This window comes from Homarus americanus, unplaced genomic scaffold, assembly GCF_018991925.1.
Source record: "Homarus americanus isolate GMGI-L3 unplaced genomic scaffold, GMGI_Hamer_2.0 scaffold28, whole genome shotgun sequence".
Classification (NCBI taxonomy): Eukaryota; Metazoa; Arthropoda; class Malacostraca; order Decapoda; family Nephropidae; genus Homarus; species Homarus americanus.
In genome coordinates, this window is record NW_024742238.1 from 1,918,807 (window position 1) to 1,937,574 (window position 18,768).

The 18,768-nt window shown below is 35.7% G+C and overlaps 1 protein-coding gene across 1 annotated transcript in view; it reads left to right on the forward strand.

Moving 5' to 3' along the window:
- The first annotated feature begins 562 nt into the window (after positions 1–562).
- Positions 563–18,768, forward strand: part of LOC121876583 (transducin beta-like protein 3) — a 39,372-nt gene continuing 21,166 nt past the window's right edge. Inside the window, exons 1-6 of the mRNA XM_042381788.1 lie at positions 563–696; positions 2,964–3,015; positions 3,478–3,670; positions 4,173–4,347; positions 10,247–10,423; positions 10,890–11,062. Coding sequence (XP_042237722.1) covers positions 668–696; positions 2,964–3,015; positions 3,478–3,670; positions 4,173–4,347; positions 10,247–10,423; positions 10,890–11,062 — 799 coding nt within the window. The 5' untranslated portion in view covers positions 563–667. The remainder of the gene's footprint in view (positions 697–2,963; positions 3,016–3,477; positions 3,671–4,172; positions 4,348–10,246; positions 10,424–10,889; positions 11,063–18,768) is intronic.

The following is an 18,768-nucleotide window of genomic DNA, read 5'->3' on the forward strand; positions in this document are numbered from 1 at the left end:
ATTTCTTGTGTTTACCCAGAACTGTCAACTCGTCCATTGCATCTTTCACTGGTTCGAGAATCAGACACCCGAGTTCCTCACTACCTGTTGCATATGTATAACATCTGGGTGCCAGATTGTAGTCACGCTGTGATGATTTGCACCATCTTTGAAAGTCTTATATTGAGAACAGCTAATATCTAGAGAGTAGTACTTAATAATTCTGGGAAATGAATTACATAAAAAAAAAACGCGACCAGTTTGTCTCTTTCCTAATTGCTACTCCTTACCCCGTAGGTGTATCAGCAGCTTACATGATATATATTTCAGTAATTTTAATATATTAAAGATTTTAATGTATTTTTATCTATAAATTTAAATTAATTTGGCTCCAAAATTATTTCAGAGAAGAAAGTTAAAAATAACAACAGTAATAAAATATATGTTCGTAGTGCAGTAGGTTTGTATTGACTTTTGATACGTATTATGTAGTAGAGATGTGATTTTATTATATTACATTTAATAAATTAAATTATAGTTAGTAATATTTATATTTAGGTATAAGTAATTTAATTATATTTTGTTTTTATTAATTATTGAATTTTACTGTTATTTATATTTTTATATCTACTACACAACAGCAGTAGCTGCATGTTGTCGTAAACATCGTGATGTGAAGTATCTTGACATGGCATCTAAAGCTCTTTTAAAGTCAAAGTAAGTGTGATTTGCCTTTGATTATTTTACTAATATGAAAGTGTATTAATTGAGTTGATGGAAAACAAATAAAATTAATAAGACCCAACCCTGGGGAATGCATTTTAAAAGGCCACGTGAGACCCTTTATTAGTTAAGGTTACAGTCTCAGCCTCAACTACTATTCGACCACAATTTTTGTTATTTTCTTTGGTATTTGGTGTGATTCACTCGAATTTGACCTTCATTATCGTCGAAAATGAGTCGTTTTGGACTTGCCACCATACAACCTGGCCTAACCTACCTAACCTTACCTAACTTCCTAGCCTCCCCGCCATGTTAAACAGATAATACATATTTTTATATCTGGTACCAATGAAAACAGCTTTTTTGAAGCATCATGTTGTAATTTTATGTGTTTTTGTGGACGTGAGAGTACATCTCAGGCCGAACAGGTCAGCTGTAAACAGACTACCCGCAGTGACTTAAGATTTACGTGAATTTACTTTCTTGGTTAATATCCATTTGCGATGGAAGTGATATTAGAAAAAGTTGTTCCTATTGACAAGAGATAACTAATGGTAAACACAAAGTTGGGTAAATTTGCATCAGATTGTGAAAAAGATCTAGGTGTATTTGTTGGCAACGACTTGAAACCTAGAAAACAATGTATTAGCGTTCGCAACAAGGCAAACAGGATTCTTGGGTTCATATCTAGGTCTGTGAGTAACAGAACTGCTGACGTTATCTTGAAACTTTACCTAGCATTAGTGAGGCCACACATGGATTATGCGGTTCAGTTCTGGTGTCCTTATTATAGAATGGACATAGATTCTTTGGAGAGAGTACAAAGAAGAATGACAAAAATGATCCATAATATTAGAAACCTTCCATATGAAGAAAGACTGAAAAGCTTAGGCTTACATTCATTAGAGAGGCGTAGAGTTAGGGGAGATATGATAGAGGTGTACAAGTGGGTAAGTGGGATTAACAAGGGTAAATGGAAGATGTTCTGAAGCTCAGTAATAACGAAATAACTAGAACAAATGGCTTTAAATTAGATAAATTCCGATTCAGAAAGGATATAGGCAAGCACTGGTTTGGTAATAGAGTTGTGGATATGTGGAATAGGCTACCGAGTGCTATAGTAGGATCGGGGACGCTAGGGAGCTTCAAGACGAAGTTGGATAGGCACATGGAAGTGCTGGGATGGGTGTGAAAGGGATCTGCCCTGTATGGGCCAGTCGGCCTCCTGCAGTATCCCACTTTCTTACGTTCTTATGTTCTTAAATAGTGTCCGGAAATTTTGGTGCAATTCCAGAAAATCGTACTGGTGATAACCGTCTCCTACATTACCTTTAAGTTTTGTTAAAGATAAATGCTTTCTTACCTAATGAAAAATTTCCTCAGAATAGGAAGGAATAAGCTTTGCGAAGTAAAGGTATATTTTGGTATTTTTCCGCCCCATACATTATCCTACACCTGCATACTGGACACCATATCCTTCGTTTGCATCCAAGATTTGCCATTCCATCCACGGGAACGCTTCCTAAAATTACCAAATAATTTTACATATATTGGTGATAAAGTAAACCAAGGTTAGGTTTGTTAATCTCATGTACAGTACAGTGTGATAAATCATATACTGTACACTACAGTAATGAAGCAGCAGTTGATAAGTCGTTTCTCTGTACAATCGTTCTTGTGGATGAAACAAAGCATTTTGGATTTAAACAGTGAGGCTATTATGCTGTAGGATGTGGCTATGTGTTAGAGACAGAAAAATAGTTCAAATGATAGTGAAAACTTATTTCTTCCCGTTTTGGTGAGCATTTCATGAGGTAAGAAAGTTTTTATCTGATACTTTATATAAAAATGCTACTATAGCGTGCGGTCTACAAAATATTTAGGTCAGGTTAGTTACATTAAGTCAGGTCAGGTTAAGTTAGGTTACATTAGGTCAAGTAAGGCAAGGTTAGGTTAAGTTAGATAAGATTAGTTTAGAATAAAGATATCTTCGTAGACCGCACGCCATAGCAGCACCGAAAAATTTCTAGAAGTTATGCTGGTCACTGTACACAACTGTATCATCCAGTATTACCATATTGTGTACATTTAATAGTACTGTATATTACAGGTGTATTATAAAATTAGTATTATAGTAATGAGAACTCTTCTTCAGTTATTGCTCTTCTAGCTTTATTATTGAGTACCCTGTACAGTACTTTGTTGTTAGTCATATTTTATCCTGTACAGTATTCTAAGAATTATTCTCCTTTTTCTTTTAGCTTTGCTGTCGAAGCTAAATATGATGCATATTTCACAGGCCAGCGTGTACAGGTAAGTGTATTCCATCTTTGTATTAATAGAGTAATAATATGTTTTAGGTATTACAAAATAAATTGTGATTAAAGTGAAGCTTATTTCATTACATTACAGTAGAATAAGTACTGAAGAAGAGTCAGCACTAAGACCTAATACTACACAGTTTAGTAATACTGTACTGTACTTAACTAGTTGCTCACCAAAGTCACCCATTTTCAAATAATAGTGTATTGAAAAACTTCTTTCTTACATTTAGAAAACCATTTATTACAATTCCTGCTCTTGATTTGTGGTTTTCTAAAGGTAAAAAAGATATTTTTCTGTACAACATTAGTCTCTAGTGAGTTGTTTAGGACCCCAACTTAAGGTGTTGTAGGTACAGTATTGTACTATATTACCCTCAATTTTTTACCAGATATTTTCACTGTACAGTACAGTGTTATGTTCATTGATATTCCCAATACTGTACTTTATTAGGTAACGAAAGATGGTGAAGCCTTGTTATGTGAGTGTGGGGATAGCGTGGGGGTGGTCTCCCTCACCTCAGGTCAAGTCACAGGTCGGATTCGATGTGAAGAAGATCAAGTTATGTCCATATCCCTTGCCCCAGATAATTCGTCTATTGTTGTAGCACTCAAGTCAAGTTCCATTCAACAGTACCAATGGCCAAGTTAGTAATCATCTTTTGTTTCATGTGAAATCCAAACTAAACTTTTGAATTAACAGCTGAAGCTTAATCTTCAGTTTCTACCTGAAATTTTTTTAATATATATATATATATATATATATATATATATATATATATATATATATATATATATATATATATATATATATATATATATATATATATATATATATATATATATATATATATATATATATATATATATATATATATATATATATATATATATATATATATATATATATATATATATATATATATATATATATATATATATATATATATATATATATATATATATATATATATATATATATATATATATATATATATATATATATATATATATATATATATATATATATATATATATATATTGTCATATAAGTAGATGTAAAAAAAATGTAACCTTTATCTAATTACTTTTATTGACTGGAAGAGTTTTGGGTCATGATTGCTTGGGAACTAACTCTTACTGTTTTAGGTCTGGAATTATTGCGGAGTTTCAGATCCTATCATCGAGGTCCGGTGACCGTAATGAACTGGGACACAACATCGACTTTGCTCATCACGGGGGCAGCCGACTCCTCTGCCCGAGTATGGGACATTCATCAGAAATACTGTACACACAGTCTCAAGGGAGCATCTGGGGTGTTTGGGTAAGTGTACAGTTCACAACTTATTATGTTGGTTTGTACATGTACAATACTGTACTTTCTGGACCTCACATTTTCTTACATACCTCAGAAATTGTGTTTTGATGCAGAAGTAAATAGCTTTTCATTATAGCTCATAAGTAATGTCCTTATCTTCTACATCCCAGTCGTAGGCAGCTACCAAACAGGGAATTTTGTGACCAAGTCCCAGGTTGCTGATCTGACTTTCTGCCTCATTTACACACCTTTTTTTTTTTTTTTTTTTATATCATAGGGATTAGCCCACCCGGACACAGGTCACTGACCCACATCGGGGCCTGGGGGGCGAAAATGTAATAATAATAATAATAATAATAATAATAATAATAATAATAATAATAATAATAATAAAAATAAAAATAAATAATAGTCATAATAATTCATAATAAATAAAATTTATGATAAAACAAACAAAAATTAAATAATAAAATAATGATGATAATAATACAATAACTGTAATAATAATAATATTAATAATAAAGAACTATAAATACAAAAATGAAAAAAAAGATCAAAAGTGAGAAACGATATATGTATGTTGTGTTGTCAATGGTAAGAGAAACAATTGAGACCCTGCAATTGCGTGTAAATGAAGCAGAAAGTCAGATCATCAACCTGGGACTTGGTCACAATTTTCGTGATGCCATATGGCTTCCAATATCTTCCCAGGCAGTAGTACCTCCCTGTTTGGTAGCTGCTTACTACCTACTACTTACAATTGCAGGGTCTCAATTGTTTCTCTTACTTGGACAACACAACATACATACCCGGTATATTGTTTCTCACTATTGATCTTCCTTTTTTTTATGGTCCTTTATTATTATTATTATTATTATTATTATTATTATTATTATTATATTTTCGTACTCAGGTCCTGATGTGGGTCTTTAACCTGTGTTCTGGTGGGCTTATCCTGTAAAAAAAAAGAAGAAAGAAAATGCCGTGTGTCTATTCAATATACTGTACAGTATATATATCAGCAGTCTTCACAATGTTTTTATTTTAGTATTATGTTTATAACAAATTTTAGTGAGAAAGTGTATAATTGGTCATGAAATTTGTTCACAGAGGTGTGTGTATGAGCATTGTTTTATCATATATTTGTGTTCCAAAGTTCATCTTTTTACCTCTGGACCATCATCATAAATCCACGCCAGGTTCACTGTACAGTACAGTATCACACTGTTTTGTATCTTCACAATGGACGCTTAAATTCACTATGGTAATGTTATTTTAAAATAAATTGGGCCAAAAGGTGTCAAAAATAAGGGTTAAAATTGCTAAAAAGTTATGTGAATGCGAAAAGCTCTATGATTGGTTATGACGTCACTGGTTGGGGTGAACTTTCCAGCGGGAGGCAACCAGCTGTAGTTGTCCAACCTTCTCGACTGATCGGCTCGGTAAATAAATATTATTAGATAATTAATTGTGCTTTACTGTGCAACACAGTAATACTATTTTAAATATATAAATAATACTAAGCACATTAACTAATTCAATGGATATTAGCTGCCCATACTACAATTTTCATAGTACAGCTACTCCTCAACTTACAACCTACTCGACTTACGACCACCCAGACATACGACCGCCCCAGTCGTACCAAATTTTTTCAAATTACGTATTTTCGAGTCCCGACGTTAGTGATTGCGCTGTTTACTGACAAAATTTTCGTTTGTAATTCCCTTTAAAATGTCTGGCAAGCTAAAGAGTGAGAGTTTTGTGGTGCTGAGAAGAAAAAGAGACACCCATTTTAGATTTTCTATGTATTATCTTCGCATTTTCGACTTACAATCAATTCGACTTACGACCTGGACTTGTGTTCCTAACCCCGTCGTAAGTTGAGGAGTGGCTTTATACCTATACATTCCAAACAATATTGATGTTATTTTGGTTTTGGTCATCTGGGTAAACTTAAGATTCTAACTATGGGACTAAGTACTTTAAACAATAGGACATTATCTCTACAGGATTTCTGTCGCAAAACATTTTTCGATCGAATAAGAAAATACAGATGTTAGGTTAGGTTCGGGTATGATGAGTTACAGGGTTAGCTTAACGTACATCGGTAAGGGGGGGGGGGTGTAGTAACTAAAAACTAGTGATTTCCGATAGAAATGAAGGTCTAAATCGTTCATAACACATCGCAAACCATCAGAAAAAACATAGTCTGCATATCTAAGTACAGGGATGACCAACACTTAAAATTAACCCAATATAGCCTGTCTCGAATCTAAACATCGAAACACTTATGGTAGATATAGTAAAATTTTACCCATTACCCGGTAATTAATATAATGATGATATATCCCAGTGGTTCATTAGTGAATCATCAAAACAATAACATCACTATGTTGTCATGTTAACCTTGCATCAGGCATACTCAAAACAAAGTCCAGAGAATGTCATCACTTCTAAATTTACTCGTATCTCCATCTAGCACTGACATACTCTGTAAATGCACTGAAAAAAAAAATTAGAAAGTCTACCAAGTAAGAGTACATGACAGCTGAGCTAGTGTGTACATGGGAGTTTTTTAGGTGCAAAAGAACATAAGAATAAAGGAAACTGCAGCGGGCCATACTGGGCAGTTCCATTTACACCCAACCTCTATCGCTCATATACCCAGCCAACCTATGTTTGAAGCTGCTCTTCGTGGCACATTTCTTCACTTATGAAATGTCCATAACTTGGCCATAAAAAACACCCTTAAAACTTACCTGAACGTGGTATTTGGGGTCTGAAGAGGCCATCCTTTCTACTACCTACGACCGCAGCCCAGCGGTGTTTGAAACTAGTGACGCCATTGTAAATGGCGGTCCTGTTTCTAGAGAAATAAACTTATCTCTACTATAATAGCAGGACTTTAAACTTTTAATACAAATTATATACACAGTATCACTCTACGAACGTGGCAGAGTGTATTTCTTGTGTTTACCCATAACCGTCAACTTGTCCATTGATAGTGTTGTGGTTTGTAAATAGTACTGTAGATATTGTGGAGTCTGATTATAGCACTTATTATGCATTCTAATATTTTTGTCTTCAAGAAACTTCATATCATTGTTTTTATCTATTTTTTGCAAACTATATACCGTAATGCTAAGGGCCAACATTGAAAGGTATGGTATACAGACACTACTCAGACTACGGATGGGTTCTGTTCCTGAAGGCTATCTGTAAGCCGGAAGTGACCTTTCCATAGATGATCATTGAACATACACAGGCATGGGACCATTTATCTGGTATGCTTTGGACCTGGGGGTTGCCAAATAGGGTTTTCTCTTAAATTTGTGGCATCAGGCGTGAAATGCACAAAATGTATAGCGAACCTTCTGTAAGTGGCTGCTGTGAAGACTGTTCAAATAACTAGATTCACCCCTAAAAGAAGCTTTAACTGTACACTGTAACATTAAAGTAACACTGTAGGCATATAAACATCCATGACAAAAACATATAAATAGCATTAATGAAGGCATAAAGAGAGCAAAAATGATACAAGTTAGTGTTCAAATTGCGTTGCAGTTGCGCGCCCAGCATCACAGTAGTCTCCCTAGCAAAGGTGTTATGCTATGGAACCTCCAACCTCCACACACACACTCTCACCATACAGCTTCACTGTGGGTAAATCTTTATACCCTATGGTAATTAGTTATTTGATTTATTTTTGCACTTTCTTTATGTAGGATTGTGTGTGTGTGTATAACTGAGTAAAAAAATTATGAATAGCTACCCAAAATTACGAGTTAAAATAGTGATATCCCTGTTAACTGGAACAATTGATGCAGAGCACTTCCGGGAATGGGAGATTTCTGAGTAACGAGACGACTCTCTCAAAGCCGGAAAAAAATATTCATCCCCAGAATTTTCTGAGTACCTGGAAAATTGTTCCCGGAAGTTCCAGAAATTGCACATTACATCATCACTCGAACCCCGAAAGAAATCCTCGTCCTCAAAATTTTTGGTAAATGCACCTGATTTTCATCTCGCAAACTCGAGGTAAAAAAATCTTGTCCTTGGAATTATCTTGAATTTTCAATGTAACGGGAAATTTTTCTCAAAATTTTACAGACAATTTGCCTCTCAGAAAATTGTTCCGAAAGCCTTAATTTTACGGAAAATTTGGGCTTTGGGAACAATTTTCCAAGAAAATTTCAATTCCGGCTATCGGAGAGTTCCAGTTAAGAGGGATTCCGGCTAATGGAGATATTACTACAGGCATCCCTGGGTTACAGTAGGTTTCCTTTCCTGAAAATCTCTCTGTAACACAAAACAGTTTTTCCTAATAACAAATCTCCTGATACCCGAGGTCCACACAGCTAGCCTTCCTGCCTGTCAATGATTCGTAGGTTCCATGGAGGGTTTGAGAGAGTTGCCTCGTTACCAAGAAATCTCTCATCCCTGGAAGAGCTCTGCACCAATTGTTCTGGCTAATGGGAATGTCACTACATGTATCTGTGTGTAAGATGTAGTTTGTATATAAAAAAAAATGAAGAAAATTACATAGTACTGTACAGTGACCCCTCGTTTAACGAACGCCTCGGTTAACGAAATTTCGGTTAATGAACTACCTTCCATAAGGATCTTCAATTCGGTTAACGAATTTCTTACGAACCGACCTCAACATGTTTTCGCTTGCACTGACCGGGCAACCAGCTTTAGTATCAGTCCGCCAATACATTAATCGGTTCTAGGGCTTAAATTCCTTACTATTTTAGTAAATATCAAGAAGTTTATACTATTCAATAATTTTAAAAGTATAATATTCAGTTTTTTAGTCATTTTAACAATTATTGAACATAATTGAAGGTAAAGTGACTAGTTTAATGCGCGGCATCCAGCCTCTTAACACAGCAAACAGGCATTAGTGTCTCTCTGTTTTCACTGGAGGTAACATCTTGCTTGAGACTCTCTTCAACTAAATGCTTTTTTCTGTGTTTCCAAGCAAATTATTGGTCATTTTGAAATATATTTTACATATTGACAATATATAATGCAGTGCAGTGTTGATTTAAAGAAAATAATCTTGAATTACACCAAGAGAGCTAAAATTTTATGGGTGAAATGGCGCCATGGGGTGACTTCTCTTCCACCCCAATGCCTCTCTTTTTCCTTCTCCTCCACCCCCATTCTAAATCCCATCATCATCATCATCATCCAGGAGCCTTCAAAATACACACCTCAAAGTAAGTGAACTTTTCTACCATTTTTGTTGAATTTAGGAAATTTTCGGTGAGCTGGAACCAATTACCCAAAAACCCATTGAAACAATGATTTCGGTTTACGAACTTTTCGGTTAACGAACGACCTTCTGGAACGGATTGAGTTTGTTAACCGAGGGGTCACTGTACAGTATATTTACCCCAATTTACGAGTTAAAAAATAACCATAACACAACATAGAGCTCACAGGTGGGGTATGGTTGGAAATATCCCCACTTGACCCAGGAATTACTTTGCACTCATTTTAATTCGCACTTGTGGGAAAGTATCCGTGAAGTCGGAAGTCCGCAACGCAGTGAGTGTCTGAACTGTACTGTATACTCAATAGTGATGCAAATACATTAGTAAAACAAAAATGCTGCATTTAAACTGGGAATTATTTTACTGTACTTCAAATTTGCTTGAGTTGAATATGTTATTAAAGATGGAACTCATAATAGACAAAAATAATTTCAATAGTAAATGTTGAATGTTATCACATGCAACAATAACATATGATTTTACTTTTGTGATGACAGTGATGGTGAGGTCACTCTGTTAGGTTTGTGGTATTAATGACTTAGAAGCAGTAACCAGCATGAGTAAAACTACAATGAGAATATGAATATAGAACTCAGCATTAAATAATTTTTATTCAACAGTGCAGCAATATTTGACTCTGAGCTGGTCAAACGTCCCCGAGTGTATGGTGCAGCAGCTAATACCATCTATGTGTGGACTCTGGGGGCTGGCTCTTCACAGCTTGATGCTTCTCTTAAAGGTCACCACTCTGCTGTCACTTCCTTGGAGGTCACACAAGATAACACACACCTTGTCAGGTATGAATTATAAACATTTTCAATTTCAGTAATGCAGATAAGTTAATGATAACTTTGGTGGTTGACCTGGTCTATGACATTGTCAAGTGAAGAACAATCTGTGCAGTTTAAATAATGTGTTAATTTTGTAATTACTTAAGGTAAACCATGGCCTCTAATATCTTATTTTCAGTGACACTTGTAAGATTATTTAATCAGCAGAAAATAAAATCTTTTGTATGTTAAAAAGTAATTTACAATCTTGTTAAATTAGTTTTTTCCTCTCAGGTTTATTGGTACTATATAAAGTGATAACTATCATGCATCACTGTGAAAAGGAACAATATTAATGTTATCCCTGCAGTACTGTAGTTCATATATTTTTTATAAGATAAGGGAAGGAATTACTGACTTCTTTTTTACAAGCCCACATTGCAGCACACTACTGCTGATATGATTAACTGAAGTATCTTAATTAATGTTTCAGCTGTGGTTTGGACCGTGTCATCATTCTGTGGGAACTGGCGACAATGACCAGTAAGAAAGTTGTACCTGTATTTGAGTCTCTCTCAGGTTTGGTGCTGCAGCAACCAGGGATTGTGTTCCCTGGGGCTCAGGCAGAGGACGACCACATCTATGCTCTTGTTGTTGGGGACAGAGGTTAGTAGCATCAAGAAGTTATTCTCAGAAAGACTAATCCAGAGTACTGTACATGTTTATATAAAAAGTGACTTAAAAGTACAGTATTGTTCCTTTATAAATTTGCAGTAGAATTTAAGATGTCCGGAAACCAGTTGTTAGGGAGTAAAAAACATGCAAAAATAAAAAGAAAAAAAATCAATTCAGAACATCTAGACAGCAAAGGCTTCATCAGTGTGAAGGTACAATATCACCACACCACACTTGATTTAAGTAATTAGTAATATCTCTGTTAGCCGCAATCTTTGATCTTCGAAGCCTTCCATTACCTGGAAAAAAGTTTTTGGAGCATTCCGGGAACTCTCTCTTCCGGGCATTTGAACAAATTTCCGATTGCATTATGTGCTGGGCACATGGGTGGGTAAGTTCAGAGTGCTCGTGAGCTACAATTGGCTACTACTGTCACGTGACTGCATGGGATGCCTGTGATTGGCTGATGTATCTCGCAGCCTATCTCCCCAAGCTCTAGTATCATGTCATCTTAGTTCATTGTCTGCTGCCATTGTACAAGCTTGTTCACTTGCTTACTGCTGTTTTTGCATACAATCTGTGTTGTGCAGTACTGTACATTACTGTGCCAGGATATAATCAACCAAGAGAACTATTAAAGCAGTGTTAACCCATTTGCACACACAATAAGTTTTTAAGTTTCTGTGACCACAACAAAAGTCATATGGGACCATTCACGTGAGGTCTGGTCATCTTTGTTCTCGGACAATTTATCGTACAAAAAATATATATATTTTGGCATGATTTGTTATTGTCTTGGCTTTAACATAAACAGAAAAAAATATTGAAACACGAATAGACAACACTGTACTGTATATTTTTTCACTCCAAATAAAGAAAATAAAATTATTTGTTTATAGCATCATGTCTCAGATATTTTCTCACAAACCTACCAAGATATTATATATTTATACAGTGATATCCCCATTAGCCGGAACAATTGGTGCAGAGCACTTCCGGGAATGGGAGATTTCCGGGTAACGAGACGACTCTTTCAAAGCCGGAAAAATATCCCTTATCCCCCAAAATTTCCGGGTAACGGAAAAATGTTCTCTGAAGTTCCAGAAATTGCACATTCCATAATCTCTCAAACCCGGAAAAAACTCCCCCCATCCCTGGAATTTTCTGAGTATCGGGAAAATTTTCTCAGAATTTTCCGGAAAGTACAGTGGTCCCTCGATTAACGAACACAATTGGTTCCACAGAGTCGGTTGTTAACTGAAAATTTTCTTAACTGAATATTATTTCAATGGAATATTGGGTACTGTACTGTACTGTAGAGTATACTGCACAATAATAAATAAAAACAATAAAATACTGTATTTTAACTTACTTTGAGGTGTGTATGTCGTATTCCCGGCAGCTTTGTTTACAAATCAAACAGCTGATTGTAGAGGCAGTCGATGATGACATGCCATATTCTTTACAGAGTGCATTGGTTCTAATGCCTTCTTCATGTTTCATAAAAATTTCTGCTCTGTATATTATCAATATGTTAGCTAAATTTCAGAATGACCAATAATTTTAATGTAAAAATGCAAAAATATTCAAGAGACCAACAAACTCAATGTTCACTTCACTGTAAACAAAGTTAAACTGAGAAGTGTTGGTGGGTGATTCGATCAGCTGAAGGGCACACAAAACTGTTCCCTGTACTGTATATATTATCAGTATGTTAACTAAATTTCAGAATGACCAGTAATTTTAATATAAAAAATGCAAAAATATTCAAGAGCACAACTTTCTTGATATTTACTCCACTGGAAACGAATCTAAACATAGAACCAATTACTGTACAGTATTGGCAGACCAGCCGATCAGCTGATGCGCACAACAAAGCGTGTTTCTCGTAAGGCTGTCGTTAATTGAAGTTTTGTTCGTAAATGGAACTGAAAATCCTTATTGGAGTTTATTCGTTAACCGAAATTTCGTTAATTGAACCGTTCGTTAATCAAGGGACCACTGTAGTTCCAAAAGCCGTGATTTTCCGAGAAAATTTTAATTTCGGCTATCGGAGAGTTCCAGGTTTGAGGGATTCCGGCTAACAGAGATATTACTATAGGCAAAATTTTATATGCATTGCAATGTGACTAATTGTGGGGAGAATGGGAGAAGAAATAAAGAGACATGTGGCCTGCCAGTGTGGCTGACTGAGGAAACTGATGGACAGCAAAATTCCACCCACACATTGGTACTTTCTGGAAGCTTCCCTCACAAGATCATGCATTCATTTGTGACGCACAAAAATTTAATGCATTTATCTTCGGAACTTCCATTTTGGCAAATTTTTTAGGTTAATGATTGACGCAATTTATGTCAGCAATGCAAATGGTGCTACCCAATGATTTGAAGTGATTTGCTTCATAATGCATGAGAGGGTTAATGTAGTGTTAAGACATGAAAAGTGATTACAGTTGCATAATATACTGTACAGGGAGTCCCCAAGTTACGAATATCCGACTTGCGAACGCCTGCCGATATGAGCAAGGTGCAATATCAATTATTTTAAGAATCCGACATAGGTACAACTGGTTCGTAGTATTAATGTCTGAGAACTAGTTTCAGTGGCTTAGCGGTGGGTGGGGAGTAATGCGTCACCCAGCCACACGCCTTGAGGGAGAGTCAGTAAGCCTTACCCTCACCTCAGTAACATGTGTGATCAAGTGCAAACTGCTTTTTACGCTTATTAACGCCTTTTTTTTCTGCTCTCATCATGGCTCCAAAGCGCAAACCTGATACAAGTGATAGTAGTGCATCCAAGAAAAGGAAAACAATTATGATGGAAGTGAAAGTTGATGTAATTAAACGTTCAGAAAAGGGCGAAACACCCTCAGTCATTGGTAAAGGGTTGGGCTTCAGTTGGTCAACTGTTGAAACAAATTTGAAAGACAAATACAAAATCTTGAACATGTAAAAGGATCTACACCAATGAACTCAACTGTGATAACAAACAAAAAAGTGGATTGTTAATTGAATTGGAATGATTGTTAGTGATACGGGTGGAAGATCAGCCAGACCCAAGGTTTCAATGAAAGTGTTAAACTTTAATTTTTCCTTTACTGTATTTTGTCATTAAATTTCTTCTTTTCTCTTAATTTAAGTGATTTGGCATGTATAAAAGGACTTAGGCTATGATATAGTGCACATGGGGTATGTGTTACGACTTAAGAAAGTCCCCAGGAACGGAACTCGTTCGTAACCTGGGGACCCCCTCTACTGTATATTCCATAAGTGTGAAAGTACCGTATGTACAGTACTGTACAAAGCAGAGTGGGCAGTGCATACCTACTGTAGGCTTGTGTGTAGAGGGTGTATGTACAGTACAGTAATATCTTCATTGGCCAGAATTCTCCTATAGTAATCGGAATTGAAATTTGCTTTGGATTTTTCTGGAAAAAATTTCTCTCAAGTTTGGGTTTGGGAACGATTTGCCAAGGTTGAAAATCAGGCGCATTTTCAGAAAATTCCAAGAAGAATTCCGTAAACTCTCTCTGAATTTTATTTTCCGCCTCTGGGAGCACTTTCTGAGGATGAATTAATGTGTAAATTCTGGAAAATTCCAGAAACTTCAATTTTTTTTCCGGGTCTGGGAGCAAGTTTCAAGGTTGAAATAATGCATCATTCTGGAAAATTCTGAGAAAAATTCAGAAACTCTCCAAATTTATTTCACGGTCTGGGAGCTAATTCTGATGGTGAAATAATGCGTAGTTTCCGGAAAATTCCCCCAAAACTTTTCCCAGTGCCCCAACCATAACACCTCACAGCTTGGCCCAGTAGCCTGGTGGTTACAGTGATGTATCTAACCTGGCTACAATGCCATGATTAATCACTCTTAAGCACTATTTATATCAATAAACACTAATAGTGACACTAATAGTGACAGTAAATCCAGGCAACTCTAACTATTGGTCACTCACTCGCGTTGCCAAGTGTACGATCAAAATATGTATGGGAGAAATACATATCTTGTAGTCTAATATGAAAACGGTGATAAACAAATTATATAAACCAAGTATTTACCTATTATAACAAGAAACATTTTTCATTACTAGAGTGAATGAAATAAAATTCCCACAAACAACAATTGACAACTCTGTTTATGTTTCCCGCCTCGGGCACCTGTGTCTCACTCGCTGACATATTACAGTCGGCCCTTCACATACGCGGGTTTAGCATTCACGGATTGGCAAATACGCGGATTGCCCCGCCGGAGGAATATTCTGTACATTGAAGTAATTGAAGTACATTCAAATCACGCACGGCACCGAACACTGCACACCGCCCGCTCCTGCTACCTCACACACACACACACATAGCGCGTCGTCACCCCACCCCGCGCTCCCTCACTCAGTCAGTCTCGCTGTAACCACGCTTGTGTTGACATCAGAATTGTAGTTGCAAAAATATTACATTTCCGTGAATGTATTATATCAAACACAGTATGAATAGAATATCACTAATATAACAGTATTTTAACCGAAAACTATTAAAAAAACGAGTAACATATCCTGAACATCGGAAGGTTAGGTAAAGTCTTTTGTTTTTATGTAGTTTATCCTAATTTACATTGAAATACATTACTTTTCAGCAAAATTACTATTTATTTCTGAGAATATGGAAATGTAATATTTTTTGCTGAAATGACGTACGTATTACAGTGGAAAGTGATGAAAGCAATGACTTTCGCTTTCTTTCGTTCATAAGATGTTACCATAATCGCTTTTCGAATGGTTTTCAGTTAAAAAACTATTGTATTACAATAATATTCTATCCTAATTCACTTGTGATGCAACAGTTTTTTAACTGAAAACCATTCGAAAAGCGGTTACGGTAACATCTTTTGAACGAAAGAAAGCGAAAGTCATTTTTTTCGTCACGATTTTATCCCACTTTCCACTGTAATATGTACGTCATTTCAGCAAAAATATTACATTTCCGTGAATGTAGTATATCAAGCACAGTGTGAATAGAATATCATTGTAATATAACAGTATTTTAACCAAAAACTATTAAAAAAACGAGTAACATCTCTTGAACATCAGAAGGTTAGGTAAAGTCTTTTGTTTTTGTCATGTATTTTATCCTATTTTACATTGAAATACATCACGTTTCAGCAAAACTACTATTTATTTCCGAGAATATATTCATTCAGGCGCAGTTTAGGTAAAATATACGTGTGATGTAACAGTTTTTTAACTGAAAACGATTCGAAAAACATGTACCCTCTAGCCCTGTTCAAGGAGAAGACTGGGAGGAGCTGCTTGGTGCTGAAGACGATGACAAGGAAAATGATTTTGATGAATTTTAATGAAAATATTCAGAAATATGGTATCGTAGTATTTATTCAAGTGAATTAGGATAGAATATTATTGTAATACAACAGTAGTGACGATGTGGAGGAGACAGAGGGATAGAGCGGGGAGGAGTGGTGATGCTGGAGGCGGGAGCAGGGACGAGTGGAGATGCCAGCCAGTACATTACGGGTGTACAGTATTAATTGTTTTATAGCTCTTTTTGCATTTTAATATTAAATACTGTACATTACGTTTCAACAAAACTACTACAGGTTGTACCTCTCTAGTCCGGCATTCTGTGGTCCGGAAACTCCCGTGGTTCAGCACGATTTTAGTTTGTCCAATAAGTAGATAAGCAGCCTTTTTTCTTTCTTTTTTCTTTTCCTTTTTTTTCCTCTGCTTCTCAGCATTATTATTATTATTACAGGAGTATTAAATTTTTGCCCCTCAGGCCCCAATGTGGGTCAGTGACCTATGCCCGGGTGGGCTAATCCCCATAAAAAAAAACAACAACAAAGCCGCGGGAAATTAAGGTTTGTTTACATCCGGCAGTTCAGCTGCTCTCTCTCTCTCTCTCTGCTTGTCTATACAGAGTACAACATTTAACCCTTCAATATATATGAGCAGTAAATAAGTGTTGCTTTCATATTCTTATGTAGAGTAATGACGATATGTTTTCACATGTGCGCACTTACATACGCGCAGTCTCAATTTTTTTTCTTTACCATTGATGGTTAGCTACTTATATTGTTCCATTTATTACATTAAATAACATTACTTCAAACAAGCATATTAATTTTTTTACATAATTTTACTACAGCTACAATCAGGGTCTTATTTTCTTCAGTTTTATATGTAGAATCAGTCACTGGTTTTGTAAGCATTAACAAAAACAATGCCGGCAGCCGTCTCGTCTCTTTGTGTTAATATTCCACGTATTATTAACGAATTGTATTCATTTTGCACACACAAACATTAATTCAATAAAAAAGACATTCAATAATAAACAATAATGAATCTTTTGTACATAAGAGAAATGACGCTGTTTACTTGATTGTGCACGTCATCTGAACGTTGGTGGGCCGTTCAAACACCTCGAAATTCGAGTTTCCGCTGTCAAAATTTTAAATTGTTTTGTTTTTTGGTGTGTTCAAATAAAAAACGTCGAATTAAAAACTCGCGAAATTTGAGAAGCTACTGTACGACATTTAACCCTTCAATATGTCTTCAAAGAGACCATGAAGCAGAGAAAGTGGTGCTAGTGCTTCCAAGCATAAGCACAACTCATTATCTATCCAGGAAAAGGGTGAATTTCCATGGTCCGGAAATTTCCATGGTCCGGCACCGGTCAGGTCCTGAGGTTGCCGGACTAGAGAGGTACAACCTGTATTTATTTCTGAGAATATGGAAATGTAATATTTTTGCTGAAATGACGTACGTATTACAGTGGAAAGTGGGATAAAATTGTGACGAAAGCAATGACTTTCGCTTTCTTTCGTTCAAAAGATGTTACCGTAATCGCTTTTCGAATGGTTTTCAGTTGTGGGATTATGAGGCTAATGATAGGATAGAATATTATTGTAATTCAGTACAACAGTTTTTTAACTGAAAACCATTCGAAAAGCGATAACGGTAAAATCTTTTGAACAATGAAAGAAAGCGAAAGTCATTGTTTTCGTCATGATTTTATCCCACTTTCCACTGTAATATGTACGTCATTTCAGCCAAAATATTACATTTCCATATTTATTTCTGAGAGTATATTCATTCAGTCACAGTTAAGGTAAAATATACTTGTGATGTAATATTTTAATGAAAATACGGTATCGTAGTTTTCTTTTGTTTCATATTTAATTAACAAAGATTGATGTTTCAAATGTAATGAACAGAAATTTATGTACAGTATCTATAAATAAAATTTAAAAAATTAATACTTTATGTTTTACATCGTCCTGTGCATACCATACCATGCATTTGGCTGCTTTGGGCTTGCTATGATGACGCAAGAGATCTGCCCTGGCAACTGTACCAACACTCACAGCTGGTGGTGTGTTGGTGCGTCGTTTCCATTGTTTACTGGTAGTTACTGGTAAATATTTTTCAACCTAATGAAACTATTACCCGTTTAGAGGTCGACCCCTAATTTTTTGCCAAATAATTTGATCTTAAAAACTCAAACTACACACAGGTATATACGGTAAATAAGGACATGGGGTGGGGGGGCCAGCAATAGTACATGGATTTTTAACATTCATGGGTATCTCTGTTACCTAACCCCCGCGTATGTTAAGGGCCAACTGTAGTTACACGGGTCTAAGGCGATCTTTGCTCTGTTATGGGAATGCTTCTTAGGGATGCTTCTTA